Consider the following 23,918-nt stretch of genomic DNA (forward strand, 5'->3'; position numbering starts at 1 on the left):
GCTTGAACAAACAGGGAAGATAATACGGTGCTGACCTGGAATTCATATCCAAAAAAAAAAACCCATCCATCCTTCTGACTCACGTTCCCCCACCTGACCAAAGCAAGTTAATTAAAATGTTTTTCTGATTGTTACTTTAATATCACTTGGTAGACAGACAAAACACTGCAGCATGTTGTGGGAGGATTTTACTCAACCAGCTTCAGGCTTGGTAGCCTGTAAAACCTGCAATAAGACTGTCTCACTGTGTCTCATCTTGCCTGAAGGAACTGCAGACCCACAAAAAGGAATTTCATTAATATGAGTTTCAGTGCAGCTTTAGTATCAGTGAGATTCCCTAAATGCTGTTTCATCTGCTTTTTTTCAAACTAATAACTAAAACTTGTTGTGCGCCAACTGTCAGATGTACAGCTAATGAACATCAGTGCAAAAATACTGCCAACTGCCTTTAGTCCAAAAATATTTTCAGTGTTATTGGGCTTTAATAACTCGTAACATTCACCTTTTAGTACCTTAGCTGCCTCTGTTGACTTTACCACATAGTCAAACTTCTATTTCACCTCAGAACCTCAACATTTTTTGATGGAGATAGTATACACTAATACTAATATACACACCCAGCTATCACCATTGCTTTGAAATGACCTGAGAGACACTTTAAGACATCTTCGGTGACGTGTCCTAAATCATAAGACACATGTACTTCATCCTACTGTATGTTCTTTGAATTTGCTTAAAGTTATAATCCTTAAGATTTTCATGAAATCAAGTGTTATGGTCTGGATTTTTCTGCAATAGCCATAAACTGTATTTACATTCAGTTATTGTCTCTCTCCTTTATGTGCAGTAGTTTGCATTGTTAGTGGTGGAGTCCGCCATTCTTGTGCTTGTTTCAGACTGCCTAAATTTACACAAGGGTTTTGCAGGAAAATGCATGTAATCCAGAGTAATTTTACCTCATTGATAACAGCCTCACTGTTTACTGTTCACTCTCTTTACGCTGTGTCAGAGCTGTATTAAGTTAGTGGTAATGCTGCTGCTGCTGCTTCACATTAAAAGCAATAAACTCGTGAAACACAGTGGCTTTTCTTGAGAAGCAGCCACAGGATACACAATGTATTTGTTACCGTGGTTAGCGCTAACGGCAATCGTTCATCAAAAATGTGTCAGCAAAACAAGATGATAATTTTCAGCATATTTTTGTCATAGCATTGGATATTTTTTTTTATTTTTGTAAGGGTGTAATGGAACAAGAAAAATCAGCCACAGTGAGATGTTAAAGGAAGAATTACAGACAACGTGCTGCACACCTCCAACTCCTCAGCAAGGTAACCAACATTACTGTGCACTGCTGTTGCGTAGAAAACTACACCCATGGCCACTACGAGATCAGATCGCAGCTGAAATTATTTTTGACTGTCTTCTTTTTTTTAAAACTTTTTTGTAGTTTTTATGTTTTTATGTTTAAAACAGGTGCTACAAAGCCCGTCCTATGTGTAACTGTGTATCGGCCGCCCGCACACAATGCCATCTTCCTAACTGAATTCTTTCTCTTCATTTTCAGTTTTTATCATCAGTTGTTTTAAACTTAAACAACATTTGATTCTCTGGGGATTTTATCATATTCTCATGTGAACACTCAATCCAACGCCAGCGTCGCTGAATTTCTTGGAACTATGGACTTTTTTAACATTACTCAGCATGTTGCGAGCCCAACTCACAACCGTGGCCATACTTTAGACCTAGAATTTACACTTGGCCTGATCATTGCTTCTCTGGATGTGGAGGATTTGGGTGTCTCAGGCCATCAGTGTATCAGGTTCTCCACCTTGTTTCACACCTTCCCTAATCCTCAATTATCTGTTCGTTACTCCCACTCTATAAATACATCTACTGCAAGTCATTTCTCAGATGCCTACAGAGCCTCCCCTCTATTCTGCAGTATTAAGGCCCAACCCCTTCAGCAGAACACAGACCAATTAATCACAAAGTTTAATTCATTCTGTGAAGACATCTTGGACTCTGTGGCCCCTCTGATAGTCAGAAAACCTAGCCCTAACCCAAAACTAGTGACACCCGTGCTCTTAGGCAACTATGTCGAAAGGCAGAACGTAAATGGAAAATATTTAGGCTACAGGTGTTATTTGAGATACTGAAAGGCTGTCTGGCAAATTATCAGCAATCTGTCAAAGCTGCAAGAGTGAAATATTTGGCCACCATCACCTCCTGAACCTCCCACAGTCCCAAAGCTCTGTTCCACACAATAAATTCAGTTCTCCACCCTGTCGCTGCTACCTGTCCTGTGCTGACCACAGCCATTTGTGAGGACTTTTTAAACTTTTTTCTACAAAAATTGATCGGTCCCTCTCTGATGTCTGCCTGCTCTGCCATCCTTAATGACATTGAGCCTGTGTCTCTGTCTGCCATTTATGACACAATCTGGACATTGTTCCTACATACTTTTTAAAGGAAATATTGGACACTGTAGGGCCCACAATTTCCCTTATAATAAATAAGGGAGATGAGATAATACTGTATAATAGGCAACATCAAGTGAAGATGGGAAACAGTGCTCTCAGCTCAGACTTTATCTTAGAAATTGTGAAATTGTTTTTATTGCACAATTGGCAATAACAGGAAAAAAATCTAAAAATACAGTTTGTCATAATTGTTGACAAATATTGAGTCTAATGCTGCCTGTGCCCCAAAGCCTTCAGCACTATCTGTGAAAGAAAGAACATTTACTGCCCTTAAAAAACTCTCTCACTATGCAGTGAGATGTCAGTTTTACTCCCTGGCAGTTGACTTTTTAATGAAAGAAGTGAGACACACTGTTTTATTGTACCACTAAATTAAATCAGATTACCTGGAGCAAATGTGCGGATTCATTGCAACATGCTGCATGGTCTAATAATATTGCTTGCTGTTTGGTCATTACTGCTGAGGCTAGAATAAAATGATGCAGCAGAGGGATTCTTCAGGGAGCACTTACAGCACTCCGCATGAGCCACCATGCACATATGCACACACACACACAGAATACTGTTCAGCATTTAGTTCAGCATTTAGTCGTCACTGGTGATTAAAAGGAAATTTTTAAAATGTGAAAACTGATACTGTGGTGTGGTGCTCGTGCACAAAGCTGCCAATAGATAAAGAGTAACAGTTAGTGTCTGTTAAGCTGACCTAAACAAATAAAGGGAAGGACCAACAAGATGATGGAAATCATCTACATGATGACTGAGCCATTTAAGCCAATAGTCTATTTTGATATTGTACTGCAAGTATGTTTTCTTTAACTGAAAGAACATTTCTGCTGCTTTAAGTGCTTCACACATACTGCACCGACTTGTTTCAAGTGAAGGGTTGCAAGCACCATGACCCAAGTGCTGCACTTCAGTACACTAAAAATATCAATGAATACCTTTAAAAATACATGAACATCCACAAACTGGGGTTCACTAACATGGTTTAGATATACAGCACGTACACAACAAGGTGTTCCTCGGCAGTCTCATTCCCTTAATTTGTAATACAGCAGCAGGGAATATGAAACACATTAGATTTTCCCTTTACAGCTTCACTTTGCTACTCCAAAAACTGCATTAGAATGTGCTTTATATTAATGATTTTGAGGAAGACCTACAGCAATGGCTGTGTCAACAATTCAATGCTACAAAGTTTTTAGCCTGCGAGTAATCCATGAAGCAGTTTAAAATGAAAAACCAGCTCCTTAATATGTAAAATTTAGAGGTAGTTGAAATGAGACCAAACCACAATTAGTACTAAAAATGCATTCTGACAAAGAAAAGTTTCATCTTACATTATTTGTGCAAATATGGCCTCTATAGTTTTTCAATTGATGTTTATTAGCCACAATAGGACAGTATAGACTTAGCTTTGTCTACGTATCTAACACAAGTTACCACCTTAATGAGTATGTGTGTGACCAAAGTCTGATTTCAAAACGTACCAGAAATCCCAGTAGTTCTTTCTTTCTGTTATTTTCCACCATAGCTTCGCATTTTTGCTTTTTCTGTCTCAGCAGCTCTTACTTAAGTCACAACTACCAACGTCTAGTGCAATTTAGATGAGCTCCTATAAGTAAGATAAAATACTGTTGTGAATACGACCTCAGATACTTTGTGAAACTGGTGGTTTTCAAGCAGTTGCTAATTGAAATATATGTGCGTACACCTACTGTATGTGATGACAACTGTCAAATACTTGACTGGAGGAAATAAGAGCCATCTAATTCAAGAGGCAGCTTTGAAGCTGTTGATCAGTAGAGCTACCATCCATAAAGCTTGCAGGCTCGGGAGTCACGACATTATGGAAAGTACAGCATGCACACAAAAATAACAGGGCTGCAATATATTTCTGTATGTGTTGTCACTATTCCAGTAATAATAATATATAAAGCATTTAAATTACAGTTATTACTAACTGGTGACTAACAAACTAATGCTGGAGTAAAGGTACCTGTAAATGGGAGATGTTTTAATGAAATTAATCCATTATTGCCATGCTATTAACACTGAACCAGATAATGTGTCATGATGCCAGGAAAACCATTTAGGACGCCTTCAGAGTCATCTGGCACTTTCAGTATGCCAGTAACATGAATAAACGAAGGCTTGCAGCAAAATAAATCTCTTTGCCTTGCCAGAGTTTCAGATTTTATTTCACTCTTATTTCCCCCAGTGTGTCCATTAAGAAGACATATAACCATGCAAAACGTCACCAATAAAGATGATGGTACAGCACTCTTATTGAGCGTCTGAAATCATCTACAAGATGACTGAGCCACTTGATGAAAGAAGGGAGAAAGGAAAAGGCACGGAGAAATGCTGTAGGTGAGGAAGTTGGAAATATCGGTTGGCAAATCAATATGTATACTGTATGTGTCAGAGAGAGAGTGTAAAAGATTGCGTTTGTGTGTGTGTGGGTGGAATCTATTTAATCAAAGCTCCAAGCTTGGACATGAACGTGAAGCACTGATGAACTCTTTGAAAGTGTGTGTGAGTTCATGTGTCGTTATGGTCATCGCTGTACTAACACCCTTTCAATTAACAACATAATCACCACAGAAGCAGTAATTTTCTTGTCAACATGGGAATAAAGACGTGTGTTTCTACTTGGCATCTTTAATCAACGGTAAAGTGCTAAGAGTGCTAAGACACGCTGGAAACGAGCCCCTCGAAAACAACGGCGCTGAGAGGTGTTGAGCACAAGCTCGAACTGTGATTGATCAGTTTGTGAGGAGCAATTGAAAAGTTGAGCCACGTTGAGCTTTTGCAATTATACTTGCAAGAATTGTTAAACCCACTGAAAATCTAGAATTGTTGGACTAAAAAAAATCACCCTTATAATGTAAGAGTTTGAAAAGTGAAATGTTCCTTCAGCTGGATTTATAGTGGACGTGAGGCGTTAACAGGAGTCTCACTGGACATACCTACTGTGTGGCACAAGTTTGTATTTAAAGAGTAATTTATAGCATCAGATTCACCTGTTGATAGCACCTGTCCACACTCTTATAGAACAGGAGTTACATCCAGGTGTCTCTCTGTCTCATTCATTCGTATGAAGCAGCGGCGAGCAGAAGGTTGTCGGCGGAGACGGCTTTGCGAAATGTGTGTTACATAAAAGGAGGTGACGACTGAGTCTTTCTTAATGTTGTCTTCACTCTCAACAATCTCACCCAGCATCCGCATAGCTCCGACATGTAATTACATTTTTGATACAGCACAACCTATGGCAGCTACATGTGTTGGCTACATCATAAGTACCCTTAACACTCTTAACACACAACCATATATCAAGCTTTAGCAGATCATGAACTGTTTGACATCCTCTGTCTATGGATATTATTGATGCCATCAAACCTTTAACAACATCAGAAAACAGTAATACCTTAAAATGTAGTGATAGAAGGTGGAAGTGCTTTGTTTTTACGACAACGTACACAGCAGAGTTTACAGATTCAGTCACAAACACCCTGACTGACTCACACACTGACTGCCACCCAATTACACCGCATCAACAATGTTTTGATATGACACAGGTCCCCGAAGTGTGTGAAGATCACAGAGAGTTTTTATACTGAGAGCAGCGAGTGCCAACAGCCAACATAAGGTTACACCAATGTGAAGTGTAAATATTTCATTGGAATGTTATATTAATGCAAATACAGTAATTAATAATATGAGGACTGATGAGATGAGAACTTCAGCTTGTCATGAGTGTCGATCTAACTACCATTCAGAGTCCTAATCGCCTTCACATCTCTGAATTAGTTCATTTTGTCCTTAACTCGAAACAACTGGGGGGCAAAGCAAGACTGACACCTCAAGGAGATTCTGACTCCGACAGTTTGACTCAGTCAGGCTGCAAAGATAATCAGGTGCAGCCTGCATGTAAATGCAATCTGTGGCAGTCAATAATACATAAACAGTATTGATTTATGAATGATTCACTATAGGCACGATCCATATCAACTCTAGATGACAAATGAGGTTATGCATCACCGCAATAATCAACCACCCAAACCACCACATCACACTACACATCATCATCATTATCATTACTGCTGTACAGTAGGTACAGAATAGAATAGAATAGAATCACTTATCATTTGTCTTAGCTTTGGACATGAAATGGATTGAAATAGAAGTATTATCCCACATATCAAGAATCACATTTACAGCCGTGGCAGCACATCTTTGTGTCTCTCAGCTCTGGCACCACAAAGCAGGCATAACCACCTCTTTGTTACAAATCCTTTCCTCTCCATTTCTTCCTCCTCCGTCCCTAATTCACCTTATCACTTCCTGTCTATCTTCATCACGCTCTGTCTCAGAGGGGCTTTTTCATAACAAACACACACACACACACACACACACACACACACACACACACACACACACACACACAGTCACATTCATATGTACCCGTGCACCTCAGTAACACACAGGTTTGCACACATGCGTTCAGTATGGATGGTAATGTCACCACACACATTCAGGACAGCTTTTGGTCATGCTAATCCATGAGCATTATTTTCTATACACCAGTGAATAGAGATGTGGCGGTGAACCCAGTGGAATAGTGTGCTTCTCTGGCTGAGGCACATCAAAAAGGCACACACACATACACACCGATGCAGAGAAACTCAGATATACATGTGTATATACTACAAAAGAGACAGACACACAGGTATGCATGTGCACACAGGAAACAGCAAAAAAAGACAGCAGCAGAAGATATATGGATGTGTGACCCTGGGACAAGGAAATGGGTTGTATTCCTCAGTGAACAGGGAAAAAGATGGGGACCAGGGATTTTTATGATCCGTTCACGCTTCCTGAATACTAGAATAGAGAGGAACTAGCCAAGGTCAGAGGCAGAATTCCCTATTCTAATGCGGAGCGTTGCTCACCACCCGGAGCAAGAGTCAGGGATTAATTTAGAGATCCATTCACCACGCCTGTGCGGAGGGGGAGAACACGCCAAAACATGACAAAGAACAGAGGAGCAGAGGAAGGGAGAAAGAATCTGAGGAGATGGGGAGACAAGGTGGAAGAGTGACAGAGAGGAGAATGAGAGAGATGGAACAAGTGAGAAAGCAAGTGGCCAAGAAAGAAAGACAGAAAGAGGGACAGAAAGAGGGACAGAGAGAGAGAGCGAGAAGTGGTTACGGTTGGTATGCGTAGCCGGGAGAGAGAGCAGACGGCTCACAAAGAAGAGCTTCATTTTCCAAACACTCCTCCTCTAATGGCCCAATGCCTGCATGAGTGTGTGTGTGTGTGTGTGAGTGTGTGAGTGTGTGTCTGCCTGTACACCTATAAGAGAAAGGTGGACAGATGATAGGCAGGAAGAGACAAGATCTGGAAAGGAAAATGGGAAGAGACGAACAGGTAGGAGAAGAAGACAGACAGCAAAAGAGTTGAAAGCTGAGCAAAAACGCAGAGTAAAATAAAGTAAAACACAGGAGAGAGAAGAAATATATTTCCCCTTAAAGAATAAAGTTGGCATTCTACATTCTACAATACCTTAGTCCGTCTCTCAAAACTGTGTCGACTTCCTGTCCGTGGCTCTGAGCCCTAAGCCCATTCGTTTCAACTGAAGAAATAAATCTTTAAAACTCAAAAAAAAGGTCATAAATATATACTTTACTTTTTAAATAGGCTGCTTAATTTCCTCAAACAACTGGGCACTATAGCTTAACTATAGCAAACTTAACCCAAACAGGAATAAACTGTGCATTTGTTTGGGACTATTTTAAGATGAGTACACATTTGGTGTACTAGCGAGTACAGCGAGTATTCACGGCACCTGGACAGTGTATGTGGGGTTGACTCAAACACTATCTGACAGTATTATGGCTGCACCATTCTGTCTAATGGAAATATTCTAGATGTCTTGTGCATCATTTTACATTTTACATAACTTTGAGATATCTAGGATTTAAAATGAAGTTATCTGGGTTTTAACAATGTTTGGCTGCATGCATTCATTTGTTATAACTAAACCACTAGCAGGTTTACGTGGATATCGTAGAAATAGGAGTGAGAGTACAAAGAGAGAGGGAGGCGCCTGCTGTGACGCATCTCAGTCAGTCGGGCTTCAGTGCATGCATACATATTGTAAAACACCTTCTGGATTGTTTTGTACATTCAGAACTGATTGTGCCCAACATTTTCCCCTCAGCACACCCCTTTACTCAGCACTAATAACATTAATTCTCCTCCCCTTACAAGAAAGCCACCTGATGTGTATTCAGTGTGCACCTTCCCACTCACACAGCTTAACAGAACACAGAAATAGATGCAGCATGTGAATGTGTGTGATATTTGTGGGTGGGACGCAGAAGACGGACTATTAATTTTCCAATCATTGTCGGTTGTATTAACTAGTCTATTCATTCATGTGGGGCTACAATACAAGGGGCAGGAGACAAACAAACTTGGAAATTGCATTACACAGTTTTGATTTATGACTCTATGTGGCTTGCATTAGGCTGTAGTTAAATCCGATAATAATCCTCCAGGGATATAAAATGTCTAAATTTATTTTATTCATGCGTAACACAGAAGGAATCAATTTCTAACTGATATTCAAGAAGCACTCTTTTGTGGACCTCCTTTTTTGCCATTTTCAGTGGACTTGTTCGACGAGCAGCTTGTGTCAGCTTTAATTTACAACCTGGAGATATCTAATGAATCTTGTTGAACACAACAATATAGTATCATGAGCAAAAGTACTGTATTGTTGTATTATACTGTATTGATTTTGTTCGCCCTGCCTAGTTAACAGCCCCCGTGGTCGATTTGTTAAAGTTTAATGGGATAAGGAGGTGAAACATTACAGCACAATCACTTGAAAATCCCCCTAAAATAAGATGGATGCACCATAGGACTGAGTTAATGAGGGGATATGATATGATATGATACCCTTGAGGGAAATTCAGCTTGTAAGGGCAGTGCAAAAAGCTGGGATCTGAACACCTTTGCATTTTACAGCAAGGGAAGCAGATTATTATTTAATCAAAATAACCATCACAAACTGCTCAGCCCCACTACTCTATTTTTTATTTTGTGTGTTGTATCAAAGTGCAAATAACTAAACTGAATATATTCAAAAACTAAATGACATTGTTCAAAGTAATACTAGAACCTTTGTCCCCTCTTGTGCACAAAAAGATCTCACCAGGAGGCAGATGAGCAACATAATTACTCAAAGGGTATCCTTCAGAGATTTGTTCATGCTCACAAGCACACACGGAGACACACCTAACAACATCAAAGGCATTTAGATTAGTGTGGCATAAACCAGTGTCACTCAGCAGATGTCAGAAAGCAAAGCTCCATCACTGTAAGCAAGAAGCTAGAGAAAGCAAACCCACCAAGTAAGGACATCTCGCAGTCCTGGCAGATGAAACAATAACAATGATTATGTCAGTAATCTTTTTTTATGATGGCAAAATGTGATGTTTTTCAGTAAATTGCAACGCTTTCCACAAGCGTTGGGCAAGTGGCACCCCAACAGTCAAATTGATGGAATTAAGTTCTTCCACCAGCCTACTACGTGTTTGTATGAGGGAAAAAAAGGTCACAATCATTGTGAATAAATACGCACTGTTGAGCAGAGAAGAGCAGGAAAGTGTGGGTTGACAGCGCAAATTCAACTTAAGATGATTTTATTACAAAAAATGGCATGTCATGTTATGTTATTCTTATTTATAATATACCTATTCTTATTTTTCCATCTTATTCTTTCATTATTTATGTCCTAACCCAAAACAGACAAATGTGTATTGTAAAATGCACAGACATGTGCAAACAAACTAACAACTGGTTAACATCACATAAAAGTCTTTTGAGACACTGTGCAACTATTTTTTATTGGTTTTTATGATATGACATGTGAATAGTCTTGTTTTTAAGAACGGATTTCATACAGAAATTGCATGTATTGTGATAAATGGAAATATCTATCATAACATTTTGAATATTCAAGACACACACACCTGTAGCATGCTGAGCACTTCTGAAACGCTGGCTGCCCACATCGCCTTGTTAACACTGACTTGCCAGCACAAACATCACAAATTCTCTCTGTCACAGGCTTCCAGGTCAAGAGGGAGTGTGAAGGATTAGATCTCAACCCCCAGAGTACAGAAAGGGATAGTGAAAGATTAGCTGTCATCCTTCAAAACATCAGAGAGGACACAAGCACCAACTGTTCCCCTCTGTTCTGAACACAAAGGACTCGTTTTCATCACTGTCAGCAACTGTTCTAGGACTAATTTTATAGTTGTAATAAGCTGTTATTGTGACGGTAATATTACCTTTTTTTTGCAGGTGGGATGGATAGTGCTAAGTGGGAATAGATGTGAATAACATAGAGGAGCAAAAGTATGATTAAAAAACGGTATTGGCCATAATTGTTGGCAAAATTATGCCAATTTGTACAGCAACTGTTCCACAAAAGACTATTTTTAAACCAAGTCCGCCAAAGACCACTCAGCCGCTGCATTGTGCATGACAAAGATAATGAAGATGCAGTCTGATCCTTTAAACAACTCGCGTTCCTAATTAAACCCATCTTTATACAACAGCATAGATAGGGACTGAAAAACAAACATGGAGAGAGCAAGACATAGAGGAAGTCAGAGAGAGATGGAGTGAAAGAAAGAGAGCACATACTTTTCCAGTCACACACACACACACACACACACACACACACACACATTTGAATACTTACATGCATTGGTGACGGCGAAGCTGTTGGCGGTCTCTATGTTGTCGACATGTGGGACCAGGTTAAAGGGAGCTTCTGTGGCATTAGGGCTGGTGTTGTGAAGGAAGATAGCTAGTCGAAACGCTGTATACTCCTGATCAGTATTCCTAATGAACAACCCACCTAGAGAGAGGGACAAAGAGAGAGGGCAGAGAGGAGAAGAACATGATGGAGAGGAAAGGAAGTGAGTTATTGTAGGGAGGAGAGGGGTCGGATGGGAGCATGGTGAGTGAAGGAGAGAGACAGGAAGAAGGAGAGTAATGTGGGGAAAGAAAGATAGATAGGGAGGGAGGGCAGAGAAAACAGAAGAGGGGAGAGAGAGAAGAAAGCCAACATCTTCATTAGCTTTGTTACAAAAGGTAATTTGTCTTTCAGCACATCCTCACTCACAAACGCACATAAACATGAGTACGGACACGCTTACTGATACCCACACTGCGCATTTCATTGATGAAATCAGAGAGAAAGGGAGAGGAGAAGAAAAGAGAGACAACTAAGCTGACAGGGAGGCAGTCAAAGAGATAATGAGTTGGAGAGGGCATAAAAGAAAACAGAGGAGGAAGGCCAGATCAGAAAGTGTCAGCTAAATAAAGGAGGATCAGGAGCCGTGCAAAAAGAAAGGGAGAGGGAGGCGAGTGCTAAGTGTCAGAGTATCTCTCAATACGTCCATCTGACAGAACGACAATTAAAGGGGAGAGAAGAGATGAAGAGAAACTGACAGTATAGAGTCCAAAACATTAGAGACATTTGAGTTAAGAGGCAGAGGAAGAACATGTGAACATATGTGGGAAAGAGAGATACAGGTCATCCTCTGTGTCTAACACTTTTATTAACTGGACAGAACCTGTTGTTTGGTTGTATTGCTGTGGATACCGCTGATATGAATGTGTTTGCTAATCCTATAGATCATGTCTACATTGCTTCTCGCAGTAGGTTCAACTGAACAGAAATAAACTGATGTGACTCAAGTTTAACTGAATCAGACTCAACTCAACTCAACTGAATTGGATTACACTGGCAGACTGTGAAGCCTTGACATCGCATCGGGAGAGGAGAGAGAAAAGGGAGGGAGGGAGAAAAGATGGCAGGGGAGGAGTCAGGAGGCAGAGCATATTGAAAGAAGCAATCGTCACCACATAACATGTCACTTAGCTGTGTGTGTGTGTGTGCGTGTGTATGTGTGTCTCATTCGTGCTAAAAGTTTGCATTATCTTCCCTTGTTGCTTTCTCTGTGTCTCTCAGAAATATGCCCTTTAGTAGATGTAGTAGCCAAAGCCAGACACTAAACACACATCTTGAGTGTGTATGGGTAATGTGCAAAAGCCTATTTTGCATTGACAAAATAATTCATTTGGTTTCATTCACATTAAAATTTCCTATGTATGATTACAAATTGGGGAGAAAAAAAATGTGGTTTCTGTTTTAGGGTAGAATTCCACCTCAGAGCACACACACACACACACACACACACACGCACACGCACACACGCACACACACACTTCAACTAGATGAGTAGTCCAGATATGTCCCAACATGACATGTTATTGTGTCAGTTTCTCAAAGAAATTTCACAAGCATTCTCACCTGTGTCAGTCTGTCTCTCTTACACATATAAGCAAAAAAATAAGAAACAGTGTAATGTCAGTGCTTCCTCTGTCATTACACTTGTGTGCAATGCAGAGATATGCAAATGACTCCTCAAGTGAACTGCTGGAGAACCGAGTGAAGGATCCTGTATGTATGTTTGAGTGTTTAAGGAGGACGGTCAGTGGGAGTGAAGGAAAGAGTGCATTTGTGTGCTTCTGCACGGTCACATACGCTTTACACAGTTTGTATGTGCATGCGTGCACGCTCACTGTGTGTGCTTTCCTGTGTAAAAGTGTGCAGCCGCATGCTGTACACATATGTGAATGCATATTTGCAGCTGTGTGCACAGCATGCAGTATGTGTTTTATGACTGCATGTGCCAACTGTACATGCTTGAAAACCTGCACAAAGATGTGTGTGTGTGTGTGTGTGCCAAGCAGAAAATATTTAGCGTATTAAGTTTATTGGCAGCTGTAGGGAGACAGAGTCAAGGAGCCGAATCTCATTATAAGACCTCCCAGCTGCCCCCCACAAGGAGTGATGCAGTGCATTCATTATCACACACATGCCTGTACAAATGTGTGTATGTGAGTGTGTGTGTGTGTGTGTGTGTAGGAGAAAGAGAGAGACCACACATGCACTGAGCAACCAAAGATGCAGATTTAGTTAACTTTATCTCTGATCTTTAAGGCAGGTTCAAAGACAGGCTTCTCCCGCACTAACACGAGGGTAACTGGAAAAGGGCAAAGAGAGGGAGGGAGAGAGAGAGAGAGAGAGAGAGAGAGAGAGAGAGAGAGAGAGAGAGAGAGAGAATGCTGCAGTGTCTAAACATTGAAGAAGACTAGAAGGGAACAAAGCTCACTGAAACATTCATGAGCCCAGAACAGCCTTTAAAATACACGCAAACACAGTAAAAGGACAGATAGAGTGAAAGAGTTAGTGTGCATTTTTAAACCATGAGTCACAACAGAGACACCATTCTCCCCTTAACGCAAAATATCTTGGATAAAAACAGGGAGGAAAAGAGGTACCAGAAGGACATTTGTTCCTACACTTGTATGCTCTCTTGCTCCATCATCCCTGCGTGAATTTCTGGAGTTTTACAGTGATTTTGTGTTTTTGAGGGTCCCGGTGCGCCCCCCCCCCTCCCTTTTGCGACTGCTCTCCGCTGAAATTCACTAATATTCAGTGTAGTGTGTCAGATCCGTGTCCGTGCGTAAAATCAGTAATCCTCCAACTCACCTATCTGCACTGAGCTGGGGAAAGCCCCCGTCGCCAGCCCCCAAAGGGCGGAATACACCCCGAGAAAGTGCCAAGAAAAAATAATAATCCTCATTTTTCTTTCCTTCAATCCCTTCAGAAACTGTTGAGAGACATCGAGAGAGAGAGAGGGGGAGATGCGAGAGAGAGAAAAAGGCGTCAGAAAAAGGGAAAAAATAAGAAAGATGAGAGAGGTTTTTTCCCCCCCGTTTTATCCAGCAGTATTCCTATTCCATGATGGGCTCGTTCGTTTCTTCCCCTGCAGTGTCCGCTCGGGAGAGAGCTGTGTGTCCGGAGTACATGCAAAGACGGGGAGAGAGAAAGAGTGGGGAAACTCGCCAGAATGATTGGCGAGCTGGGAGAAGAGTCTGCATGGAAGAACTGGACATGCGCGCCTCGTCTCTCTCTCTCTCTCTCTCTCTCTCTCTCTCTCTCTCTCTCTCTCATGCACACCCCCTTTCTCTCTCTCTCTCTCTCGCTCACTCTCTCTCTCATGCACACCCCCTTTCTCTCTCTCTCTCTCTCGCTCACTCTCTCTCTCTCTCTCGCTCACTCTCTCTCTCTCTCACCCACACCCCCTTTCTCTCTCTCTCTCTCTCGCTCACTCTCTCTCTCTCTCTCTTTCTCTCTCCTCCTCTCCATCTCGCACTTTTCCCTTCCCTGTCTGCAGTCTTTAACTTGCTGTAACACTGAATCTCATAGCTGTAGCTTATTAATAAGGCTTGGCTGGCCGGGGTTCATGTAGGGAAGGATCCGCGTGAGTGTGCGTGCGTGTTTGCGCGCACTACTTTGTGGTCTTGCCCCCCCCCAACCCCCTCTGTGTAATCTTGACATTTAGCCTAACAGGGATCATCTTATCTTTATCTGTCACCACTCCCACAGATCGGTAATGTGTAGCAGAAGGAAGAAAGAAAGCAAAAAGAGGAAGTGTTTGAAGTGAAAACGGGGAACTGGCAAATGAAGATTGCTCATTTGTTGTGCTTTTGATTTTTGAGGCAGACTAAAGTGAGAGTAAGACTGTGAGAGAGGGGTTCTGCCTGCGCCGAACTAATTGTATTTCAAACCCAATCCATCCTGACGCATTAGTCCACTCCGCGTACAAACCAGACTGAGTGCGTCCCACCAAGGCGGCAGCATGCAGGCCAGCTGACAGAGGGGAAACCTCTGGCCGCCTACAGCTGCGGGAAGCTCGCGGCGCCCTGGGGATCCGCAAAAATCATCGCTGTGGATGTTCAACGTCACGACCTCATGAGCACAAACATCTGGCCAGAAAGAGAGCGCGATCATCCGGCGGCATAGACTGATAAAAGCCAGAAATAATGAGGTGTTTTGTGTGGCTTCAAATAAGAAAATAAAACGAGAATCATAGCCTGGAGTACATTCTGTTATTATGTTACAGCCGTATCCCACCCAGAGTCGTTTTATCTAGCCTGCCGGTAGCAGGTCGGTAAAACTGACAGACGGTCTGGGATCGCGTAGTTACACGGCGGAGAGCACAGTTTCATTTTTCCAGATGGCAAAACGAAAGGGATGCTTCACGGCTTGTCCCAGTGAAAGATGCGGTCTGTCCGTCTCTGGGGGGGTTTCCCGGTCGGCTCCAGCGCACACGAGTAAACTAGATAGCCTGGAAAAATGCGAGTTCAACATTTCTTACATTTTACATTACAAGTTCCTATAAAGACAGGATGTAATTTACTTGAAATGAGACTTGGACCCTGTCAGCTCTAGATAACACACAGGGATGGCCCCCAACTTTAATTTAAAGTTGATTATATCAACTAAATACAGCCAACTAAAGTGCCCCTATACTTATACTGTACACGTAGCCTTAGAGATCTGCTTCAGGAGCACTTACAGAACGGCGTGGCTGATTACTGATGTATGAGACAGCACAACACAGCACCCAGTCCTTTTCAGCTCCATGCTGCCAGCGTCCAGTTCCCCCCATCAGACTGACGGACTCTGTCCATGGTGCTGAAGTCAAACCGCTCCGCATGCAGGCGGCGGGGCGAAGAAGGGGAGAACTGGCTCTTCACTGCTTTCACACCATGTGCCACTGAGAGCCCGGAGTCTGCAGGCAGGCACTGCTGAAAACAAACACCGCACCCGGAGATGACACTGAGTAGTGGCTTCTCTCTCTGGATACAGGTGTGCTAATTAGCAAGAACACCCAGTGCTGCAGACTGTGGCTCTTTCCCCTGGCCTCCATGGCACATCCGTGTGCATGCCACATGTCATGTATTGTATAGCATGTGGTACATTTTCTGACATTTCATTCTTGAAACTCAAACTTAGCCAAGTAAACAACTTTTAAAAGGTATTTAAAGGTGTTCAGAAACACAGTATCATTGCCTGTACATTGGCATTACGCTGCAAATACACCTATGGAGAGCCAGGGCTTACTCACCATCTCTTGAAAAAAGTGTGGGCTGTCACTGCAATTCTTTTTCTAATTGAGTTGCAAATAGAAGAAGTCAAATTAGCATCAGTTTTTATACAACCTAAATGCTTTCAGTCTTGTTACAAGCATGTTGAAATGTTGGCCTGATTAGTCCACCATAGTTCCAGGTAGAAACATACACTATAGGGAAAGTTTGTAACTCATTAGAAAACCTTGGCAATGCTGGAACATAAGGACGTCTGCAGCCATAATAGATCTACTGTACTTCGTGAGGGCTTTATACAACAGCCAGCTTACCAGAGAGTGCAGGATGCAGTGCTGGGAAACTCATCTAAAGTTTTTTTTCTCCTCAAACTTTTCTTGCTAGACCAGGGTTAAGCCATCTGTACAATAACATACTTGTTTGTTGTTTGGTAATGGAGTTTCATTGCAGAGTATTTTTAGCTCACAATCACCACAGACGTAAAATTCTGAACAATATGCCTCATAAAGGGAGTTCATTGACTCAGTTCGCTCACTTATTTATGAATACTTACTGAATGTCTTCTACTGCTGTCTCTTAGCAGTGTGTTTTCATGATTGTTCAGTCCGACCTCAGGTTTTTACAGTCAGTGGGCTACATACAGTATGTAAATGGTGCTGAAGGTTGTGGCACAGTTGCACATATTCAAAAATGTTTTTCCCTACTGAATACGCCTCTGCTTGCATCATGGCACACACACTAACACACACGCTGACACGTACACACAGCACCTCCCTGTGGGAATGTGTTCCTTGTACTGTGGGGGTGACTTAGTGGGTGTTTATGGGCATCTTTAAAAGGGTATGTCTCGTTGAACTCCACATGACATCATTAATGGCCAACCTCTGACATTAGAGGCTCTTGGAAAACATACTAATTATGAGCACCCAACCTTTTCCTTCATCAGTAATAATAAAAAAAAGAAATCTCTGGAACAAGATGCTTTTTACACAAAACAAGACTTTCAGGAGGCTGGTCAAAATGTTGCATAACTGTTAACACTCTCATCTGCTCTCCCATATCAACAAACCCAAATAAATATGTTCTTTCTTGTCGTAGTCCTTCAGGACAAAAGTTAAGAGAGTAAATGTTCAGAAGATTATTTCTTTTGATTATTTTTAAAGAGAGGGGAAGTGTGACAAATTTATTTTTATACCAAAATAAACAAGTAGCAGCTTCATTCAATCAATCAATCAATCAATCAATCAATCAATTAAACAAACTGTTGTATTACCAGATTATTACTTTGTGATGTCCAGCAGAATGCAGAGGATCAAGGACAAATTAAACCAAGCTTCACTGTATCTAAAGGACAATATGCCATACAGGATGTCTGTTTGACATGAAGTTATGGTTTGAATCCTTGTTTGCCCTTGAAAGGATTTTTTCAAAGACTGGGATTGTGAGGAATTAAAGGAAAGAATCAAGCAATCATTCAAGCAAGCAACAACCAAACAATCTTTGCTTCACACGCCAACAAACACACAACCTCTACCAGCACTGTTAATGCACTTGGAGAAAGAAATGATTGCAATTGTCTCCTGGTGAAACCCTGTATCTCTAGTATTGCCCATTTTGTGCAGGTGACGTTTTCCGCTGCCTTGAAAATGCAGAAAATGGATCATGACACTGGGACACATTATTAATGCATTGTATTATAAAATGTTAAAAATAAATGAGCTTCAGACATTTTAGTAAAAACAAGTATTTTGTAGAATTCAGTGATGCATGAATTCTGCCAAAAACAAATAATGCTACTGCTAATGCATGAGCTACATCATCTTATTACACAGTTAAACTTAACACATGGAGTGGTTACAACACTAAACTTTACACACACATATAGTAGTACAAACCTTTCTATTCTGCTTGTAGTAAATTAATAGGGATGGTGTCACAAAATATTGCTCCCAAATCTCACAGCATGTCTAATCTCCAGTATATCTAAATCCATTCATCCATATATCCATTGCCTCTCAGGCATACTCTCCGTTGAATTGACCAAAGTCAATTACTTAGTTCACAGTCAATATACCACCTTGGTAATAAAGACCCATCAACAGAGAGTCCTATAGGCATGTGGTAACTGACACTCTGATGTTAGCTTTGCACTCTGACTCAAACCATATTGAGAGAAAATTGACACTATGATGGTGATGTTAAAAAAGATATCTTTACCTTTCATTTGTATATTTCTCAACAAATCAGATAAGAAATCCCTTTTTGTACACATTTCCTGGTGAAAATGTGTTTAATCAGATTAAGATTATAGTCAATGTGGCATTACAGCAGAACATGTTTGGAGAACAAATTAACAAGTCTAATGCCAAGTCTCGACTGGCCAGAGTTCAAAGACAACATAGCCTATCTGGCCCAAAGCCAGCATCTCAATTATCTCAACTGCCAAACCTGGCTGGACCATGGCTGGTTATTGAGTGCCAAACCTGACAATCATTTTCTTCGTAATCCAGACCAAAATCCCACACTTTGTTATATTTCTATCCACATTCGTGGTGTGGCTCTAGGGATGGCAACGTTGATCTGTCTGTCGATCGGTCTTTAGTCCAGACTGAAGTATCTCAACAACTGTTGGATGGATTGCCATGGAGTTTTGGACATTCATTTTCCCCTCAGGAAGAACAATTTTGGTGAATCCCTGACTTTTCATCTATGTAGTGCCACCATCCGGACAAATTTGTAATTTGTCCAATACTTTCTGTTTAGTGCTAATTTTATAGCACTTTTATACAAAGTATTTTACAATTTGCCTCTCATTCACCTCATCACACACATACTAACACGAGCTACTATGCAAGGTGCTGGCCTAACAATCGGCAGCAATTTGGGGTTCTGTCTCATGCCTAAGGACATTAACATCGCCAACCCTGCAATTAGTGGACAATGCACTCTCACTGCAGAGCCACAGCTGCCCATATTAATTAGCAATTAGCATGCTAACATGCTAAACTAAGATACTGAACATGATGAACATCAACACTTTATCATTGTCACTGTGTGCATGTTAGAATGCTGACATTAGCATTTTGCTCAAAGCACCACTGTGCCTCAAAGAGCTGCTAGCGTGGCTGTAGACTTTTGGTCTAAAAGTTCAAGAATGTGACTGATTCTCTAACCCAGCTCGCCTTCTGTTCCAGCTGTTACCCTGTAGGAGGCGCTATAAATCACTACCCCCACTGCAATACACTCCTTGAACTCCTTGGCTCCATAGCCATCTATTGCCCCCTCGTCAATCTATATGTAACTGTTGTGCTATGTATGTAATTGCAGTTGCAATTGTGATTCTTCTTTTTGCAGTGATGTTAATGGAACTCTGCTGTTACACCAGAACCAAACTCCACCAGCCTCACTGTGTGGCCATTAAAGTGAATTGAATTAAAGTGAATTGATTCTTTCATCCTTTCCCTGTTTTCCTATTTTTTTGTTGTCTTTTCAGAAGATATAATGCAATACACCATTGGCCCAAAAGTCAGCTTGGGAAGTATTTGGATTGATTTCCCCCCACATTTAATAGTTCCCTGAAAGGAGAAATATGAAATTTTCAAGATCAGATTTCAAAGCATTAAAGATCACACATTTTGTGCTTCTGTTCTTCTTTTCTAAAGCATTATAAATGTGCTGTGCTATATGACAGACAATAAACACTTACACTCAGCTCTGTGTAAGTCAATACACAACATTACTAATACTGCCTATCTGTATCTGTCATCTCCATCTAACCCTTGCAGCTGACCTTGTGGCACCCGTAGACAATAGCCTGTCAAGATGAAGAGTAACTGTGTGTGTGGATGAAAAAAACGGATAGGACAAATAAACCTCTTGTGATTTGTATATGGATGTATTATATTTTTGAGTTGTGTGAGAAATAAAGCAAAGGCAGTAAGACGTGTGTTATGTGTGTGTATACCTCCACCCCATTTTCCCTTGGCCTAACTCCATCTATTTTTGCTGTCATCATGCAGAGCGAGAGGTCATTATGGAAAGACCTCCCATAGATTGTACTCTACACACTAATGGACACCATGCTAGTATCTGCCTTTAGAATAATTCTCTTGACTTAGCAACATACGGTGGCAATATCTATCTATATATCTATCTATCTATCTATCTATCTATCTAATTTCTTAACAAGTATTATAGATTGTGTTATGGGTGTTATGCTGTGTCAGTACCAGCAGTCATCCAGCCAACTTGTCACCACTCCTGCTTGAAAGGTTACAAGAATAACCCTCCTCCCCTCCACTTTCATCTCGGGTTATTCATCCATCCATCCTTCCATTTCTCTTTCTCCATCCCCTGCGTGTGATGACTCATCAATCTAAACGTCCTTCTCCTCCTCCCCATCACCTCCTCCTTCCCCACCCTCCTCATACTCCCACAGCTCCTCTGCCTTATCCTCCACCTTAGCCATGTGCCCTATGACTCATCCCCTTGACTGTATTCCGCCAACTTTCCATCCTTCCTTTAACCCTCCTGCATTTCCTTCAGCACATCATTAGTAACATCAGTATCCACCAGCCCTCTGCATCCTTCCTTCACCTTTATCTTTTCATCTCGTTTCTGCCCTGAAGCCTCCTCTTTCCTCCAACTCGACCAACAGCGCCAAGTAAAATTGCTTCATTTCTCCTTGTTTGTGCTGAAGAATATCTCTCTTTTGCCATATTCCTTCTCACTCACTTCTTTCTTTCTTCCCTTTTTCTCCCACCACCCGTAACCCCGGGAGCTATCTTGTATTTTATTGGAAACAGACAAAAAAAACATTAGCAGACACAAATCAATTGATAGTGTTACACAGTGAGGTTGCAGCTGGGGACTCGTCGCATTACTCTAAGTAAGGTGAGGATCAATGCAAGTCAATGGCAGCTGGTGAACAGTGCATTTATAACATGCAGCAGCAATTGTTCAGCCCCTGTGACTTAAGGCTGATTTCTTCATTGAAAGGATGGATGGAATATTTCAGTAATGAACACAAGGCAGTGGGCATGCAACGTAGTCATGGGTGTTGTTTTTCTCGCTGTTATGCAAATCCATGCTCCTCCTTGTTGAGAACCTTTTTTATCCGCAACTTTCCTGGAATTTGGTAAAATACTTCCAGAAAACAAGCATCTCTCGTGGGCGTTGATGGCCGGTGTGTTTTTGGAAGTCAATAAACAGTTTCAAGGAAAATAAAAGGGTAACAAAGTTTGAAAATAATAAATAAAAATCATTGCAGCTTGTTCTTTAGCAGTGCAAGGCTGAAGCAAGAGCCCACGCACCCTGCAGTTTCACAGACCTTCGAAGAGCTTTGAAGGTCTTTGCAGAACGCGCTGGTGATTGACTGAACTAGCATGCTCATTACAGTAACAGACTCCACTCACTCTCTCCTGGACCTGTCCAATTAGATCCCTCTGTGTCGATAAACCGTGACTTGTAAATAAATGGTATTAAAGTTTGATTCAGTGACAGAGTGGCAGCGTGCCGCATCAATATGACTACCAGCAAGAATTAACGTCAGGCTAAATTACAGACAGCTGGAACTGCAAGGTAGCTAGTAATTCGACGATTAAGCCAGCACAGTTGTGCTCATCAGTCTCGACAAGACACAGTCTATTGTTATCTTTAAAGACTGATATTGTCTCATGTGTGAAGAACTTATACCCTAATTAAAACATGCACATGCAGTATTTGCGCATAGACAATACACATGCACATGTACTCACACATGTAGAGTGGATTGTCCTGATGGATTGTGTTGTTTTGACTTCGATCAACATCATTGCACTAAATGAAGGGATGAATAATGCTCGGACATGTGTCTTAAATTATATATATATATATTATATAATTGTATGGAGCTTATAAAAGAAAGAAAATATAAATAATGATTAATCAAAAAGAATCTATCAAGTAGAGACGCAGTGCTCTTTTTTAATTGCTTATCATCTGCAGATGGAAGGCACTGAGGTTTTCACAACAAACCACCAGTAGGGACAAACTGTGTTACTGTGTTACTTCTGTAGAACTTGTACAAAAGAATCTGTCGGGCAATGACCCAAACATTTTCAGTAAAAGTATGGTCTCAACACCGATAAAGGAATACATACACACAATCACACTGAAGGCTGAGAATTTACATTTGTTGTGTTATGTGTTAACACTGTCCAATCCATTCAAATTATGTCACTTTGTGTTAGTATACATTAAAAATTCCTTTTTGATTTTTCCATGTTTCAAACATTCCTAAATAATACTACATCAGGAAATGATCTGTGCAGTCTTGGACACATTTTGGACTGTTCTGTTCAGCCTTGTGAACACATGTACAATACCATCTTGAACAGCTGGTTCAGTTACTGCCTTTCTTTGTTATTAACAAAGTCAATGTAGAGAAATGGCTTCATTACCAAGATTATTGAGGTTATGTGTGAAACTTCTTATGCTACGACTCCCAGAATCCTCCTCTTTTGCTCTGACGAAGTTTTGTCAGCATACTGTATACTACAGAGTATGAAATGTTTTAAAACGGGACTTTACAGAAACGGTATACATGTGTCTCAAGTTGTCCTCATCGCCTCGTTTTTGATGTATCCTTGTGGAGATGGTATGGAGCCGGCAGGCAAATGACTTAGCCGGGCTAGTTGCCAAAACCATTAAACGCCGTCCCTGGGTGTCTGTCAGATAATGATTACCCTCTTGTGCGATGGTCCTGGATCTTCACACACCTTGTCTAAACGCTCTGCCCGGGTTCTGGCAAGGCAGACTAAATGCAAACTGTTTGACGGATCATAGACAGCAATGTCCCCACAGGCTGGCAGATGGCTATAAACAGCCTTGATAATATGAGCACATGAACACACACATACACACACAAATGTGCACTGATACCAATGCATGCTTACCTATACATACAAACACAGATTTAAACACATGCATTTGTGCATACATAAAAACATACAGATTTTCGCATTTTGTTGGGTACTTTAATATGCTCTTACTGAATGAATGGACAGAGAATATCTCTCTATATCTCTCAGTCAGATCTGTGCCAGCTCCTCTTCTCTGATCCTGCCATGGGCCAATATAAAACATCTGGGAGTTCACACTGTGTGTATGTGTGTGTTCACTGTGAGAGTGCACTAGATTTGCAGCGAGCCTGTTTGCGCGTGTGTTAGTGTGTGTTGGCTTCTCAGCAAGCCTGCCAGGCTAAGAGTCCAACATCTGTGAGTTCAGATGTTTTCTAATGATATGCTAATGGTGCTGGAGGGAGACAAGCACAGAGGCTAATGTAGCGGTCACAAACCTCTGCCTCCATCCCTCTATCTCTCTTCCTCCCTGCTAGTCTGGTAATCT

The 23,918-nt window shown here is 41.2% G+C and overlaps 1 protein-coding gene across 3 annotated transcripts in view; it reads right to left on the bottom strand.

Annotated features, from left to right (window-relative positions):
* Window positions 1-14,224, bottom strand: part of gria4a (glutamate receptor, ionotropic, AMPA 4a) — a 96,574-nt gene extending 82,350 nt beyond the window's left edge. For all 3 annotated transcript variants that reach the window (XM_070905499.1, XM_070905498.1, XM_070905500.1), the window contains exons 1-2: window positions 14,131-14,224; window positions 11,266-11,424 (exon numbers count right to left, since the gene is read on the bottom strand). In XM_070905499.1, coding sequence (XP_070761600.1) covers window positions 11,266-11,424; window positions 14,131-14,224 — 253 coding nt within the window. The remainder of the gene's footprint in view (window positions 1-11,265; window positions 11,425-14,130) is intronic.
* Window positions 14,225-23,918: the final 9,694 nt, after the last annotated feature.

The sequence above is a fragment of the Enoplosus armatus genome, chromosome 5, assembly GCF_043641665.1.
Source record: "Enoplosus armatus isolate fEnoArm2 chromosome 5, fEnoArm2.hap1, whole genome shotgun sequence".
Taxonomy (NCBI): Eukaryota; Metazoa; Chordata; class Actinopteri; order Centrarchiformes; family Enoplosidae; genus Enoplosus; species Enoplosus armatus.